At 43.5% G+C, this 18,312-nt stretch overlaps 1 protein-coding gene across 2 annotated transcripts in view; it reads left to right on the top strand.

Moving 5' to 3' along the window:
- Positions 1 to 18,312, top strand: part of GREB1 (growth regulating estrogen receptor binding 1) — a 275,504-nt gene that overhangs the window by 108,716 nt on the left and 148,476 nt on the right. Inside the window, exons 6-13 of one of the 2 annotated variants that reach the window (XM_063915399.1) lie at positions 3,401 to 3,535; positions 7,435 to 7,554; positions 9,145 to 9,270; positions 10,297 to 10,434; positions 10,802 to 10,987; positions 11,716 to 12,066; positions 13,605 to 13,733; positions 17,491 to 17,598. In XM_063915399.1, coding sequence (XP_063771469.1) covers positions 3,401 to 3,535; positions 7,435 to 7,554; positions 9,145 to 9,270; positions 10,297 to 10,434; positions 10,802 to 10,987; positions 11,716 to 12,066; positions 13,605 to 13,733; positions 17,491 to 17,598 — 1,293 coding nt within the window. The remainder of the gene's footprint in view (positions 1 to 3,400; positions 3,536 to 7,434; positions 7,555 to 9,144; positions 9,271 to 10,296; positions 10,435 to 10,801; positions 10,988 to 11,715; positions 12,067 to 13,604; positions 13,734 to 17,490; positions 17,599 to 18,312) is intronic. The other variant, XM_063915401.1, reaches the window with a different exon arrangement.

The following is an 18,312-nucleotide window of genomic DNA, read 5'->3' as shown; positions in this document are numbered from 1 at the left end:
TGAACCTCCCCCCCTCCAGTCTCAGTGCATGGCCTCTCGTCCTATTGCTTCTCTTCATTTGGAGAATGTTTCCCTCCTGGACTTTGTTAAAACCCTTGATATATTTGAAAGTTTCTATCATGTCCCCCCTTTCCCTTCTCTGCTCCAAACTATACATTTTGAGATTTCTTAGTCTTTCTGGGTATGTTTTGTGATGTAGGCCATGCACCATTTTAGTTTCCCTTCTTTGTACAGTCTCTAATGTATTAATATCCTTTTGAAGATATGGCCTCCAGAATTGAACACAGTATTCTAGATGAGGCCGTACCAATGATCTATACGATGGCATTATTACTTCTTTATTTCTGCTGCTGATTCCTCTCCCAATGCAGCCAAGCATCTGACTAGCCTTCCTCATTGCTTTGTTACATTGCTTACCTGCCTTTAAGTCACCTGAAATAGTGACTCCTAGATCCCTTTCCTCCTCAGTAGTTTCCAGTATAGTGCCATTAATACAAGTGCATGATTTTGCATTTTTGGGCATTAAACTGTAATTGCCAGACTCTTGACCATTCCCCTAGTCTACCTAGATCCTCAGTCATTTGTTTTACCCCACCTGGTGTGTCTACCCTGTTGCATACCTTTGTGTCATCGGCAAAAAGGCATACTTTCCCTTTAATGCCATTTGCAGTGTCACCAATAAAGATATTAAAAAGCACTGGTCCAAGTACAGATGCCTAGGGTACTCCACTGGTAACATTTCCCTCCTGTGAATGCACTCCATTTACCACAACTCTCTGTTTTCTATCCTGCAACCAAGATCTTATCCATTCAATAATCCTAGTATCCAATCCCAAGCTTCCAAGTTTATTTAGCAGTCTGCAATGTGGAACAGTGTCAAAAGCCTTTCTAAAGTCTAGATAAGCTATATCCACGGCTCCACCTTCATCCATCACTTTAGTCACACAGTCAAAAAAGTCAATAAGATTTGTTTGACATGATCTCCCCCCAGTGAATCCATGCTGTTTGGGATCCTGTAAATTGCTGGATTTGAGATAATCTACAACTCTTTCTTTTAACAGTGTTTCCATCAATTTCCCTATTACTGATGTAAGACTCACTGGTCTGTAGTTGTTTGCCTCTTCCTTGCTTCCACTTTTGTGCAGTGGGACTATGTTCGCTCTTTTCCAGTCCTCTGGAATTACTCCTGTAGCTAATGACTGGTTGACTAATTCACCTCTTTAAGTTCTTTTAGTATCCTTGGATGTATCCCATCTGGCCCCATAGATTTGTCCACTTTCAGCTTTGAGAGTTCTGTTAGGACCTTCGCCTCTGTAAAGGGGGGTCATTCCGAGTTGTTCGCTCGCAAGCTGCTTTTAGCAGCTTTGCACACGCTAAGCCGCCGCCTACTGGGAGTGAATCTTAGCTTATCAAAATTGCGAACGAAAGATTAGCAGAATTGCGAATAGACACTTCTTAGCAGTTTCTGAGTAGCTTCAGACTTACTCGGCATCTGCGATCAGTTCAGTGCTGGTCGTTCCTGGTTTGACGTCACAAACACACCCAGCGTTCGCCCAGACACTCCTCCGTTTCTCCAGCCACTCCCGCGTTTTTCCCAGAAACGGTAGCGTTTTTTCACACACTCCCATAAAACGGCCAGTTTCCGCCCAGAAACACCCACTTCCTGTCAATCACATTACGATCACCAGAACGAAGAAAAAACCGTGAGTAAAATTCCTAACTGCATAGCAAATTTACTTGGCGCAGTCGCAGTGCGGACATTGCGCATGCGCACTAAGCGGAAAATCGCTGCGATGCGAAGAAATTTACCGAGCGAACAACTCGGAATGACCCCCAATGTTCTTGTAACTTAACTGTGGCCCCTTCCCCTCTCTTTCAGTAGTGAATACTGAGCAAAAATAATTATTAAGATGATCTGCTATTACATTGTCCCCTTCAACAAGACTCCCAGTGTCTGTCTTTAGTTTTATAATTCCGCCTTTTGTTTTTCTCCTTTCGCTTATATACGTAAAAAAAGTTTTGCCTCCTTTACCCACTGTCTGGGCCAAATCGTAGCTGTGCAAAATTTTGCACGACTATGATCAGCCACTCTGACATGCCCCCCTGGCGCCCAGCACAGTGCTAGTCCGCCCCGCATGTCTGGCCCTTCCCCCGCCGCACAGGTACAAAAGCATAGCACGGCGGTGATGCTTTTGTACCTGAAGAGTAGCTCCCTACCAGCGCAGCTCCTGCGCGCTGGCAGGGAGCTACCCATTGCTCTCCGAGTCGCATAGGCTGCGTGTGATGTTACGCAGGTGCTGCGGCCCGCCCCCCACACGGTCTAGGCACGCCACCACCGGCCCGCCTCCTCCTACTCAGCGAACGCCTCAGCCTGTCAGGCAGATGCGATCGCTGGGCTGAGATGCTCATAGCATCTCTGGCATGCGCCGGTGCACTGCGGCACCTGTGAATGCATAGTTCAGATTTGATCGCCCGCTGTGCGAAAACGCACAGCAGCGATCACGTCTGAATTAGGCCCTATGTTAGCATCTTGAAGTGTAATAAAGGACAGCGTGACTGAATAACAAAGAAATCTCAAATTGAGTTCATGAATGCTGTATAGGTATTAGCGACAGAAGGGGTCAGGGTAGGAGACAGGGGCGGTCAGGAGATGTTGGGCTTGAAAAAGGGGGGAAACTGCAAGAGAAAGTAATTAAAACAGATAATTGACAAGTGCTGCTAACAGCGCCCCCTACCCTGCATCGCTATGTGCGGTGCCCCCTCCACACATACCTAGTTACGGCCCTGATATAAACTACAGTGCAGTGGGGCATTGTGGGAGATTGTGGTTTGGATACCAGCCAATCAATTTAGTTTACCACCTTTAAATAGCAGCGGAGGGTGGTGGGTGTGATCAGGAAGACCAATAACCACATGCAATGAAGATCTTCTGGCTTGTGATTGGTCCTCCCGCTAACACCCCAAGCTGGACTGGTAAGATGAATGGAGGGATATAAGTTACAACAGCATTTATCCTGTTCCTCTGCAGTTTGGTGTCTTTGTAGCTTTTTTAAGTAGTTGACTAAAATAGAAATTAATATTTTTACAAAGGTGCTTTCCATGCATATCTCCAAGCTGTAGTTACATAGAGAGGGCTATCCAATTGTAACCTGCTTGCTGAATCTGTCTCAGCATGTAGTGTGGCTGGCTCCAGGGTTGGACTGGCCCCCAGCAAAGTAGAGAGATGAAAGATTAAGAAAGTAAGATTGTCTTTAATAATTATCACTAGGCAGCTTGTGATTATCGGGGAGATGTATCAGACCTTCTTTATAGGACAAATAAAGAAATTGCCCCTGACAACCAATCAGCTGTTCTCCTTTATCAAGTACATTCTATAAGACATCATTTGCTTTCCTTACAGAGGTGAGAAGCCGCCATTCATCTTCCAGTCTGTGCTCTAGCTCCGGGGTCGCCCAGCAGGACAGTTCTGTTCCCACCACGGTAAATAAGATGAGTGACCCCGCCGCACACGTGACAAGTGGGAGTCCTCTGGCAGGTAAATGGCATACTTTCACCTCTGAGTGCATTAAAGCAGAAATAATGAATGCAAATACTATAGATCGCTGACGTGCCGGTTTCTGAATAAACCACTTCAGTGACGCGCCTCCGACACTCCCATACCACACCCATAAAATGTACCATCTCTGTGCGTCCGCTTAGCCCTCTGCCCAGGACTGCCCAGTACAGTTTCATAACATTTCTAAAACTGTGCGTCTCAATCACAGCTACATACACCCCTTGGGATGCATGCGTAGTGCGACTTATATGCATTGTGCAGTAGAAAATAATCGCTCAGTCACATCCGATATCGATAAGTCACTCAGAATCAGGCTAACAGTCTTCACATGTTTTGAAGTTTACCAAAAAATCTACTCATCCTTAAACTTACAGTTGGAAGCTAAGATTGCAGAGTTGGGAGCAAGAATACAGATTTGGGAGCAAAGCTTGCAGAGTTGGGAGCAAGATTACAGATTTGGGAGCAAAGCTTGCAGAGTTGGGAGCAGGATTACAGATTTGGGAGCAAAGCTTGCAGAGTTGGGAGCAAGAATACAGATTTGGGAGAAAACCTTGCAGAGTTGGGAGCAAGAATACAGATTTGGGAGCAAAGCTTGCAGAGTTGGGAGCACGATTACAGATTTGGGAGCAAAGCTTGCAGAGTTGGGAGCAGGATTACAGATTTGGGAGCAAAGCTTGCAGAGTTGGGAGCAAGAATACAGATTTGGGAGCTAAGCTTGCAGAGTTGGGAGCAAGAATACAGATTTGGGAGCAAAGCTTGCAGAGTTGGGAGCAAGATTACAGATTTGGGAGCTAAGCTTGCAGAGTTGGGAGCAAGAATACAGATTTAGGAGCAAAGCTTGCAGAGTTGGGAGCAAGATTACAGATTTGGGAGCTAGGCTTGCAGAGTTGGGAGCAAGATTACAGATTTGGGAGCAAAGCTTGCAGAGTTCGGAGTAAAGCTTCGAAGCAGTTCGGATCTGATCGCCTGCTGTTCAAAAACGCACAGCAACGATCAGTTCTGAATGACCCCCTAGTGTTGGGAGCACAGATTACAGTGTTGGGAACAGAGCTAACAGAGTTGGGAGCAAAGTTTACAGAGTTGGGAGCACAATTTACAGAGTTGGGAGCAAATCTTACAGAGTTGGGAGCAAAGCTTACAGAGTTGGGAGCAAAGCTTACAGAGTTGGGAGCACAGCTTACAGAGTTGGGAGCACAGCTTACAGAGTTGGGAGCAAAGCTTACAGAGTTGGGAGCACAGCTTACAGAGTTGGGAGCACAGCTTACAGAGTTGGGAGCAAAGCTTACAGAGTTGGGAGCAAAGCTTACAGAGTTGGGAGCACAGCTTACAGAGTTGGGAGCAAAGCTTACAGAGTTGGGAGCACAGCTTACAGAGTTGGGAGCACAGCTTACAGAGTTGGGAGCACAGCTTACAGAGTTGGGAGCAAAGCTTACAGAGTTGGGAGCACAGCTTACAGAGTTGGGAGCACAGCTTACAGAGTTGGGAGCACAGCTTACAGAGTTGGGAGCACAGCTTACAGAGTTGGGAGCACAGCTTACAGAGTTGGGAGCACAGCTTACAGAGTTGGGAGCAAAGCTTATAGAGTGTGGAGCTGAGCTTACAGAGTTGCAAGCACAGTTTACAAAGTTGGGAACACAGCTTACAGAGGGGGTCATTCCGAGTTGATCGTAGCTGTGCTAAATTTAGCACAGCTACGATCGTAAACTCAGACATGCGGGGGGACGCCCAGCACAGGGCTAGTCCGCCCCGCATGTCAGTGCCGGCCCCCCCGCACAAATACAAAAGCATCGCACAGCGGTGATGCCTTTGTATTGGAGGAGTAACTCCCGGCCAGCGCAGCTCCTGTGGCTGGCCGGGAGTTACTCGTCGCTCCCGCTGGCTGCAGCGGCTGCGTGACAGCCCTCTCGCCCAGCGACCGCCTCTGTCTCAGAGACGATTGCTGGGCACCGGCGCAGTTCCGACCCGATTGCTGCGCTGCGACAAACTGCAGCGAGCGATCGGGTCGGAATGACCCCCAGAGTTGGGAGCACAGCTTACAGAGTTGGGAGCACAGCTTACAGAGTTGGGAGCACAGCTTACAGAGTTGGGAGCACAGCTTACAGAGTTGGGAGCAAAGCTTACAGAGTTGGGAGCAAAGTTTACAGCGTTGGGAGCACAGCTTACAGAGTTATAAGCACAGCTTACAGAGTTGGGAGCAAATCTTAGAGAGTTGTAAGTTAAGCTTACAGAGTTGGGAGCACAGCTTACAGAGTTGGAAGCACAGCAAAACCAAAAAAAGGAGTAACTTTACACATGTACAAACCACATTGCTATGCTGAATAATACTGGCTTCTTTTGCATGATGCCCACAAATACTGAGCAGCCTTTTTATTACACTGCAGTTTAGATTTCAGCAAGGACGCGCCCCACCCAAATCTAATTCTCTTTGCACGTTACATCGGCCCCACCTGCTGCACAACATGGTTTTGCCCAGGTGCAAAGTTATTCCTGTTTTTATTTTTTTGCCTTACTCCCACGTCAGAATCAGCCCCAGAATGTACATGGTACAGGTTGAGTATCCCATATCCAAATATTCCGAAATACGGAATATTACGAAATACGGACTTTTTTGAGTGAGAGTGAGATAGTGAAACCTTTGTTTTTTGATGGCTCAATGTACACAAACTTTGTTTAATACACAAAGTTATTAATAATATTGTATTAAATGACCTTCAGGCTGTGTGTATAAGGTGTATATGAAACATAAATGAATTGTGTGAATGTACACACACTTTGTTTAATGCACAAAGTTATAAAAAATATTGGCTAAAATTACCTTCAGGCTGTGTGTTTAGGGTGTATATGTAACATAAATGAATTATGTGCTTAGATTTAGGTCCCATCATCATAAGATCTCATTATGGTATCTAATTATTCCAAAATACGGAAAAATCCGATATCCAAAATACCTCTGGTCCCAAGCGTTTTGGATAAGGGATACTCAACCTGTAATAAGGAAAAATATCTGTCGGCACTACAGTAATTGGGGAACATGATAGATAAGGGAAGGGTAGAGGCCTTGGGTTTTATTCAACTCGGCTACCAGGATTTGCTGGGAAGGATATATTTGTTTATAGTGCGCTATAAATGTTAAAGAGGCAGCCGTCACATATCTCAAAGGGAACACCTTATCCCTAAATATTTTTAGCTGCCAGAAGAAAGAGTGGATATGTGCAAAAAGGCGCCTAAATAACAAAGATGAATAATATGTTTAAGAATAAAAACATATATCTTTTATTATACACAGTTATAACATAGAAGTACCAAAAAAATATCATATAAAACAGAGTACCATATAAAACAAAGTGTATATTATTGCACTGTCCCAGAGAAAATTCTCACCCTCTTTTTAATTAAGCTTTGGACGACATGGACTCTATTTTCTGATTGCATACTACTGGGTTCCCTACTCAACCTCCAGAGGAGAAAAAAAGCTTTTTGCGGTGGTGCTTCTACCAAATCCATCAGGACCGGAAAGCTTTTTTGCCAAAAAGCTCTCGGCCCACCGCAAATCCAAAAGAGGGTGAGAATTTTCTCTGGGACAGTGCAATAATATACACTTTGTTTTATATGGTACTCTGTTTTATATGATATTTTTTTGGTACTTCTATGTTATAACTGTGTATAATAAAAGATATATGTTTTTATTCTTAAACATATTATTCATCTTTGTTATTTAGGCGCCTTTTTGCACATATCCACTCTTTCTTCTGGCAACCAGGATTTGCTGAGCAAGCATGGGATAGTGAAAGGCCATAGTGGGCTACCGGTATATAAGGAGTGGGAGTAGTAAGGTCATCCGCACAGAACAATAAAACAGTGATGATTTTATCTTTCAGGGGATAATGGATATCTACAAGCACAGATCGGGATGTCTTATCAGAATGTGAATGGAACGTGTTGTCTCCAGAAGTCAGCAAAGGTGACTCCATCGTTACCGGTCAGACCCACTGTATTAGGTATGCTGCTACTTCACTTGTTTATTTTCTAGTTTCTGCCAACAACTAATTAATAATAATTTTATTAAAACATTTTTATAATGACGTTATAATTAAAATACCTAAACTCAATAAAGCAACTCTCACTTCCCAAACAGATATTGGAGGCAGCTATTACGTTACTGGGCACTTCCCATTATATCACTGGTCACTTCCCATTACTTCACTAGCCACTTCCCATTATGACACTGGCCACTTCCCATTACATCACTGACCACTTCCTGTTATGTCACTGTCCACTTCCCATTACATCACTGACCACTTCCCATTATGTCACTTGACACTTCACATTATGTTAGAGACCACTTCTTATTATATCACTGGCCATTTCCTATTACTTCACTGGAGACTTCACGTTACATCACTAGCCACTTCTTGTTACATCACTGGCCACTTCCTGTGCTGGCCACTTCCCGTTACATCACTGGCCACTTCCCTCTTGCTATAAAGTCATTGGAGGTAGCTATTACATCACTGATGCCCTACCCATACACATTAGATGCACTTATTACATCATTGGGACAATTCCCATACAGACATTGGAGGTAGCCATTACATCACTCTTCCACAAACAGTCCTGGTAACTGTTTGGATATGCTGGTGTTTGTAGAACTACATGTGTAAGCTTAACTATGAATTCCAGTGGTTACCAGGGCATGATTGTGCTTGAAGTACTACAAGTGACAGTATGCCCTGGCAGCCAAGGCCTACACGGACTAGTAGATCCACTTAAGAGAGTAAATAACCACACACTACAAAAATGAAGCACTATTATTTCTCTCATTTAAATATTGAGCGCTAACATAGCACACAGCACGGCACATTGAGGTGACCATGATACAAATCAGGGGAAGGCAAGATTCTTTTTCTTGGGTGCCAGACATTTTACATTACACGCCAACAAACTAATTTTTTGAGTGTGACCATTATAACATACATTTATAAAAGTAAGATTGGGACTTCCCTGTCCTTACTTTGAAGCTAGTTTGCTCAGGTTAGGCTGATAATTTGTAGTCTGGAGATGAAAATAGGCTTTGGAATTTTGCACTGTCAGTCGGTTGTGAGCAGGACTTAACTGTAGCAGGGCTCACTCACCAGAGGCCCAGGCTTCACTGAGTGCGCAGGCCACAATTGGGTTCTCTGATTTGGACAGGGTCTAGTGTGCTGCATATGTCTCCTCTATGAGGGAGAGAGTTGGAGCATGTAGAGAGGAGCAAGGCATGTATTAGGCAGGAGTGCCATGCGACACATCCTGGAGAACCACCTTTAGTGTAGAATGACACCAGTAGATTTGATGTAGAGGCATCAGGAGACAATTTCTATATAAAGATCCACGGCGCTGCCTGAGTCACGTGCAGCCATGCAGTGATAATGATGGTGGTGACGGTAGCTGTGCCCCTCACCTCACCCTGCTGGCAAGAGCATGCATTCCGTTATCTGCCGAGTAAATGGTTTGTGCTCATACACTTTAGTGTGAAACGGTGCAGCGGTGTTCATGGGGTCACTGTCATTCTTTGTAAGTGTTTGATTTTATCTTTTTTCCTTTTACAGGAAATGTGACTAATTCGGGCCCTCCCAAAAAAAGGCACAAGGGTTGGTCTCCAGAGTCTCCCTCTTCCACAGAAGCCAGCTATTCACAAAACAACTTTCTTAGCACAAGCAGCTGTGGGAAAGTTGGTAAGTATATACCCAGACACAAATATTCCAGTTCCACAACAAAGATATGTTTCCTGCACCTGCTATCTGTACATGGGTATTTTAGAAGTCATGTGGTTTTCTGACCCTGTTTTAGGTTGTTTTCAAGTCGGCTGACCATATTATCCCTTTAACCTGGGACACTCATGAATTACACAGGTTCTGTAGCTGCTAAAAACCAGGTGAAATGCAGGCTTGTAGTAGGGATACTATGGTCAGCCTAGTTAAAGGGACCCAGACTTTTCCTACCTCGCTTCCTGGAAATGCAGAGGCCATGTAGGAAAACAGGAGGTAAGAGGGGGCCTGAAGTTGTGATTCTGCACCATCAATTGAGTGAGGCAATCACATTATCACATTATCAAGCCACACCTATTTCGGTAACACACAGAATTGACGGGATAAGTAAATCACATCAACATGTCCTAATATTGAGGTGGGTGTGGCTTCATGATGCCTTCACATCATGTCCCCGCCCACCTTACAACGTTAAAGTTTTAAGGGCATGTCTGTAAAATTACCTGTCCTCTAGGGAGTCTGGGAGGACTGGACACTCGGATAGTGTAGGCAGCAATGCTCTAACCTCAGAAATGTTATTTTCTTAATTGTCCCTAACATATGGGAATGTGTGTACTTACTACAGTCAGTCTTTGCCCCGGTGGAGTTGTATCTGCCCCCTCTTTACCTGATATATTTTAATGTGCTTTCTGGACTTGGCCACGCCCACAAAAATGGAATAGCTCACACCAATGATGTCATACTTATCCATTGCCAGTAGGTTACACCCCCAAGGTATTGTATTGTGAGAGGACTGCCAAACTTGAATACAGTTAACAGGAGGGCGCTGGTAGAATAGAAAGAGATTATGGGTAAGAGGAAACAAACAGTGACAACTGTACTGAATGATGCACTGTTCAGGCACACCTACTAATAGTACTTTAACAGAGACTAAGCACATTAAAAGAGTAAACTGTTGGAGGGCAATTAAGAGTCATGATACATTATTTTTAGATACCTTAGGTCAGCTGTGTGCTCCTCAGTCCACTACTGGAAACTTGATCCCCTCTCCCCTGGTGGCCACTGGAGAACCTGTGTGTATACCAGACAACTTACTGAAGTCATGCATGTGTACGCCCGTCATTTTTAAAGGTATGTATCTGATTTGTCGGAGGATCTGCTTGTAAATTCTAGTGTTAGAAAGCACCCAGTGGTTTATGTAATAGCCTGCAAAATTCCGATGAGTCTAGACATATTTTTAAAGCAGCTCTCATTGAAACGGCCAAACTAAGCTTGCCGCTTTAAAAATATGGCCAGACTCGCGGTAGTCTCGCCTCTTCCTGCATCTCAAAGGCTATTACATAAACCCCCATGGGAACAAATTCAGAACTCTGGGCCTGATTGGATAATGTCCAGCTGATGGCTCAGTAATGCTGTGTATTATCTGCCGCAGATGTGACAAGAAAGTGACAACTGTGGATTACATGTATTAGAAACTTTTTTCTAATCTACTTTACAGGTCATGGGAACTTCCCTTATCTCTGCGGTAATGTGAATGATGTCATCGTCAGCCCTCTCTTGTACAATTGCTACAAGAGCTCACAGTCCATGCCCAAAACCTATGAGCAATATGGACCTACTACCATACAGCCAATCTCAGAGGAAATGCAGCTCCTGCTGACAGTGTATTACCTTGTCCAGCTCGGTAAGTGGAGTCCATGATATAAGCTTTAATCAGCTAGTAAAGCCAATGTTTGCCATTTATATACATTGAGGGACATGTATTGCTGATTTTAATAACGTATCTGAAAGAACTGGCCCAATGCAGCAGTTTGTCTTGTTATGTTTGAGCCAGCAGAGTGTGAGTGACAGACTTGTAGACTTGCAGCAATGATGTCACCGCACCTTTTGTTGACTATGGGGGGTCATTCCGAGCTGATCGCTCGCTAGCAGTTTTTAGCAGCCGTGCAAACGCATAGTCGCCGCCCACGGGGGAGTGTATTTTCGCTTTGCAGAAGTGCGAACGGCAAGCGCTTGCAAACACATTTTGTGCAAAACAAGACCAGCCCTTTAGTTATTTATCCTGTGCGATGATTGCTGCGACGAGTGACACGGTAATGACGTCAGATACTCGCCCAGCAAACGCCCGGCCACGCCTGCATTTTTCCAAACACTCCTAGAAAACGGTCAGTTGACACCCAGAAACGCCCTCTTCCTGTCAATCTCCTTGCGTTCAGCTGTGTGAATGGAATCGTCGCTAGAACCAGTGCAAAACCACAAAGGACTTCGTACCCGTAAGACGCATTGCGGTGCATACGCATGTGCAGATTAGCCATTTTTTTCGCTGATCGCTACGCAGAGAACAACGGCAGCTAGCGATCAACTGACCCCCTTTAATCTAAATTGAATTGACATTATTTTGGTTTTCTCTAGGTCCAGATCAGGTTCCTCTAATAGAAGATCTGGAACAAATTTTCATGCGTTCCTGGAGGGAAACACACCTTGCAGAGATTCGTCAGTATCAGCAAACCATGTCGCAGGCTTTCCCCCACCTACCGAGCCCCATCACCGCACTGACCGCCTCTCAGCTGCCCTGGTTGGCGGGATTGGCTGCCAGTTCTTGCAATGAAAGTGTTAAGATCATGGAGTGCAGTTATTCGTTAGCAGAGGGACTCTCCGAGATGTTCAAACTACTGGTGGAAGGAAAGCTGACAAATACCAACTACGTGGTAATAATCTGCACATCGAGACACAACTGCCTAGACTCCTGCATTGTAATAACAGGTAGTTTTGATCACTTAAATACACGTTTGAAGGCACTTTACCATAAAAAAAAAAGTGTTTTATATCCATTTTGTAATTGATCCTGTTCAATCAGGGCACTGTGGGTAGTCTGTAGCCTAAACACTTTGGGGCAGATGTATTAAGCCTGGAGAAGTGATAGAGCAGTGATAAGTGCAAGGTGATAACGCACCAGCCAATCAGCTTCAATATGTAAATTTACAGTTAGGAGCTGATAGGCTGGTGCGTTATCACCTTGCAGTTATCACTGCTTTATCACTTCTCCAGGCTTAATACATCTTTTAATAGTTCATGGTTTATCTTTCTAATAATCCCTTAGGAAAATTACATATCTGATACATGTTGTCTAGAGACCTATTAATCCACTGAGCCATGTGTACAGGAGCTAGGCAGCTGCCGCACCTTGTTGAATACTGGCTGTTACAACGTACAGTATGTTAGGGCAGAACGGATGGTGTAATGGTTAGCATTGCTGCCTCACAGCACTGAGGTCGTGGGTTCGTTTCCCAGCAGGTCCCTAACTGTGTGGAGTTTGTATATTCTCCTCGTGCTTGCGTGGGTTTCCTCCCACACTCCAAAAATATACTGGTAAGTTGATTGGCTCCCAAACAAAAATGAACCCTAGTATGTGAGTGGGCAGACCAGATGGACCAAGTGGTACTTATCTGCCACCAAATTCTGTGGTTCTGTATGATCCTACGTAATTGCACAGAGTAAGGCTGATGCAGGGTGAGGGCTGCACCTGTTTGTGTAGCAAAACCCATAAAATAGAGTTGCACCGGCTGCATTAGAGAGGCAACTGTGTATTTTGCAATCTAAACAAATGCTTAAAGGTGGGCACCAGGGTATGTGACACATGCCTGGCCTACACCGGGGTCATATGTTCTAGTCGTAAATTTGCATATACCTACAGTTGTAGCTTGTGTAGTGAACTCTTTTTCTGCCTGCGATTTGGCCCACAATTGCGACTGACTGCCCCAGTGACTTCATGCAGGTTCATCTTATTAGCAAATATAATAACATACTTCAGTGGAATAAACGTACAGACAAGAAGTGTCGACTGGCTCCACTGCTATATACTGTATACAATATGTGGGTTGCTCCGGCTCTCTGGATGCCTGACTGGCCAGCTCTGCCTCCTGGTGGTTTGCTTGGCCGGAATGCTGCGAGACTACGTATCAGTGGTTCGTGGCATGCCCACATGAAGTGTGGTCACTCTCCCGTGCCATGTGGCCACATCCCGTGCGTGCATGAGGGGGGTGCCAGAGCCTATTTTAAGCCCCAGTCCATCCCTGGTGCAATGTATTACCTTTTACCAACATACACAGGAAAAGGTATGATAATAGTGTAATTTCCAAGAACAGTCCAATCGCAAAGCACCATTCAGCTATCTTGATTGAGTCTTTATACTTTAAAATAAATAAACGTGTGTGTGTGTGTGTGTGTGTGTGTGTGTGTGTGTGTGTGTGTGTGTGTATGGATTCTTATTTTAATATTCAAATTTGTATTGGCTTCTGTAGGAAAGTACCAAGCCCGGATGTTAATTGAAAGTATGTACTCTGCAGCTGATTACCTGAAGGAGGTGAACTATGAACTGGTTAGTGGGAAAGCTGAGTCTTTGCGAGCGTTCTTCAGTGCGCTCTGTCCAGGTATGTACAGCTAAATTTACAATACTGAAGAAAATGTTATAGGGAGTCATTCAGTAATCACACCGTTCTATAATAAGAGACCAAGGGGAACATTTACTAAGCAGTGATAAGTGCGGAGAAGTCAGCCAGTGGAGAAGTTGCCCATGGCAACCAATCAACACTGAAGTAACATCTATAATTTGCATACTATAAAATTATACAGAGCTGCTGATTGGTTGATGGGGCAACTTCTCCACTGGTTCACTTCTCCTCTCTTATCACTGCTTAGTAAATGTCCCCCTAAATGTCCCTTTTCTGTAAGTTACGTTGTCTTCATTTTTGGTGTTTGATAAAGTCACATTTACAGTATACTATTTATCTGTTATTATAATTGTTTTGTGTTTTTGTGGCTACATTTATTCTCCCTGTATGATCACTGATGTATCCTAATCATTAAACCTTAGGCCACCTCCCAAACTTGTTCCCAAGACACACTAACCGTCCAGGTTTTAAGGATACTTGGCCTTTCTAGAGTATGCCCTGCTGTAGTGCCCTGGCTGGTAATGCCTACTACTGTTTACTTAGGCCACTGTACCCTCCCCTCCTTCCACATACACAAAAAAACAAAAAACAAAACTCCACTACCAGACTAGTGCAATAAATGTTCAAATGACCTTTCCTCAACGTGTTTATACCTTTAATACGATTGTTCATTTTTAGATCATTTATAAAAAAATAAAATAACATATTTTGATATTTTCTCTTTATCTGAAAAAACAAAGACAAATCTGAATAACACTTTCATCTGAAAAACACCCCTTTCATTAAGGAGCCAAATTTTTTTATTCATTTTTGGCAGTAATCTTAAACTTCCCACAGCATCACATAGTCTCAGTTACTCATTTAGAATTGTGCCGTCTGTTTGTTTTTGTAGAGTTTTTAGAATGTACATGACTGATGGCACTTTTGGTACATTTTAGGTTTAACTCATTTTTATAGATGATCTAAGGGTTATTGACTGGCCTGCATATTTAGATATACGGGCCAAACGTCTGACCGGTTCACAGTCGCAACTGGTGCCAAGCAAGGTTTTATAGTGTCGCCCATTCTCTTCGACATAGCTATGGGCTGGATTCTCATAAATACTACTTTTATAAATGAAATGGTCACCATTACTGGCATAGAGCCCTCACAGATCTAGTCTACGCCGATGATATTGTCTTCTTAGCCAGAAACGTGCAGGGTGCCCAAAACCTCCTAAGTAAGATTGGCACAAATGCAACAAAGCTTGGCTTACAAATAAATGTGGAGAAAAAAAAGTACATTTATTTTTTACTGGAACTACCCCTGTGCTGCTTAACTTACATCATCATTGAAAAAGTGGATACATTTAAATATCGGTGTTCAGCTATCAATGGTCAACAGATAGCCGCTACAAGCGACACCACAAGTCATACAGGTTGTGCCACAGCTGCCTTTGTACCTCTGAAACAAGGCCGCTAGAACCAACAGGACATTTCCATTGCCACAAAAATGAAGGTATTCAGTGCATCGGTTAGAACCATACTTGCCTACCTGACCCTCTCCATGAGGGAGAAAATGCTCTGTTCCTGGACTTTCCTGGTAATGTATGATTGCCATCACCTGTGGTGAAACACCTTTCTTATCAATTAACTAGCTCACCACAGGTGATGGCAATCGTACATTACCAGCAAAGTCCAGGAACAGAGCATTTTCTCCCTCATGGAGAGGGTCAGGTAGGCAAGTATGGTTAGAACAGAGGTTCTCAAACTCGGTCCTCGGGGGCAAACACAGTGCATGTTTTGCAGGTCTCCTCACAGAATCGCAAGTGAAATAATTAGCTCCACCTGTGGACCTTTTAAAATGTGTCAGTGAGTAATTAATACACCTGTGCACCTGCTGGGTTACCTGCAAAACATGCACTGTGTGTGCCCCCGAGGAACCTCTGGGTTAGAACGATAATACTTTATGGTTCAGATTCATTGACAATCCTTAAAAACGACCTAACAAGGCTGGAAAGTTTCCAAATGAGGTGCTTATGAAACATACTACCATTAAAACTAACAGACTGCTGGAGAAATGATAACATCCAAAAACTATTCCAAGACCAACCCACAATTTAATCCTATATTAAAAGACAGCGTTTAAAGTGGTTTGGACATGTCTGCGGAATGGAGCCTAAAAGATACAATACCATTGCCTAAATTACACACGTCCGGATGGATGGAAAATAGCGTGTGATGCACCAAAGAAAACATGGCTAAAGCAGACTGCCCAAGACCTTCAACCACTGCACTTCCATATTGATGGTGCCAAGTAAGCTGCCCTAAACTGATTCCAGTGGCGTGTGATTATTAGAGATTCCCTGCCTTTGGCTGTCACAGTGTCGGCAAGCTTACCCTACCGGTGCCAACGACAATTAAGTCTAAGTTATTGACTGAATTTTCATTTAGCATTTGAAACAGAATTTGATGGCAAATAAGAACCACTTGGCCCATCTAGTCTGCCCCTTTTTTTAACCTTATGGTAACCTCAAACCCTATTTGATCTTTAGTTCTTTGTAACGATATCCTTATGTCCATCCCAAGCATGTTTAAATTGCTCTACCGATTTAGCCTCTACCACCTTTGATTGGAGGCTGTTTCACTTGTCCACTACCCTTTCTGTGAAGTAATTTTTCCTCACGTTTCCCCTGAACCTCCCTCCCTCCAGTTTCAGTGCATGTCCTTGTGTTCTAATACAGGTTGAGTCTCCCTTATCCAAAATGCTTGGAACCAGAGGTATTTTGGATATGGGATTTTTCCGTATTTTAGAATAATTGCATACCATAATGGTGATGGGACCTAAATCTAAGCACAGAATGCATTTATGTTACATATACACCTTATACACACAGCCTGAAGGTCATTTTAGCCAATATTTTTTATAACTTTGTGCATTAAACAAAGTGTGTCTACATTCACACAATTCATTTATGTTTCATATACACCTTATTTACACAGTCTGAAGGTCATTTAATACAATATTTTTAATAACTTTGTGCATTAAACAAAGTGTGTGTACATTCACACAATTCATTTATGTTTCATATACACCTTATACACACAGCCTGAAGGTCATTTAATACAATATTTTTAATAACTTTTGTGTATTAAACAAAGTTTGTGTACATTGAGCCATCAAAAAACAAAGGTTTCACTATCTCACTCTCACTCAAAAAAGTCTGTATTTCGGAATATTCCGGATTTCGGAATATTTGGATATGGGATACTCAACCTGTACTTATCGTCCTCCTGTACCTTGTAAAAACCCTCTAGTGGCAATGTGCATTAATCCATTGCAACCAATCAACAAGTACTTCTCATCTGTTAAGTGTAAGTAAGAAACTGAAGCAAATACCTGATTCGTTGTTTTGGTTTCATGTAAATTTGCACTTTGTGGCATTGTTAATTACCCTCATTGTCATCTTCTGTATACGAATAATAAACTTGTTTGTGATTTACAGTACATTGTTTCAGCAGAAACACATACTGACAGCTGTCGTTATCATATTTATTCCTGGCTACAAGAGACTTCATCATAATCACTGCTGTTACTCTTTCCAGATGTATTCCAATAACGTAAACATTGCAGCGCTAATCTTACCAGCCTCTAATAATCTAGTCTCACACCGTACTCTATACATTGCAAGGATGAAATCCACTTATCTGTGTCTTTCCGTGTAATGTATTGATAAGTATCTGATCTGTTTTGGTAGATGGAGACATAGATGTACTCCTAGACAAGTACTACCAAGAAAATCACAGCCTTATATCGTCAACGCCAAAAAAATCACATGTGAAAACCAGGCCGGCTGCATGCTCAAGTAAGTGGAAAGGGCGCTAGGACTGATGTGATCATGTGTGTCATTCTGTTAGTCTACGGGATAAATAATCCATTATAGCAATGACACTACTCAGCCTGGGAATATATCATTTCAAAGTTATAGGCCTGTAGGTGGACAGCTGTACCCCAAAGCTAAAGTGTAGCATATTTAATTTCCATAAGTACAACCATATTAGCAGTGACTACTCACTATGGGGGTCACTCCGACCTGATCGCACGCTAGGATTTTTCGCTGTGCTGCGATCAGGTCACTACTGCGCATGCATATGCACTGCAATGCGCAGGCGCGTTGTACGAGTACAAAGCGGATCGTTGCTGAGCGATGGATTTAACAAAGAATCCATTCGCACAGCCAGTCGCAAGGAGATTGACAGAAAGAAGGCGTTTATGGGTGTCAACTGACCGTTTTCTGGGCGTGTTTGGAAAAACGCAGGTGTGTTCAAGCGTTTGCAGGGTGGGTGTCTGACTTCAATTCCGGGACCAGACAGGCTGATGTGATCGCAGCGGCTGAGTAAGTTCAGACCTACTCAGAAACTGCACAAAATGTTTTTGCAGAGCTCGGCTGCACAGGCGTTCACACACTTGCAAAGCGAAAATACACTCCCCTATAGGCGGCGACTATCTGATCGCTGCGCTGCAAAAAGTAGCTAGCGAGCGATCAACTCGGAATGACCCCCAATGTGCGTGTATTGTA

The sequence above is a fragment of the Pseudophryne corroboree genome, chromosome 4 (assembly GCF_028390025.1).
Source record: "Pseudophryne corroboree isolate aPseCor3 chromosome 4, aPseCor3.hap2, whole genome shotgun sequence".
NCBI classification, from domain to species: domain Eukaryota; kingdom Metazoa; phylum Chordata; class Amphibia; order Anura; family Myobatrachidae; genus Pseudophryne; species Pseudophryne corroboree.
This window is presented reverse-complemented; position numbering and strand designations above follow the sequence as displayed.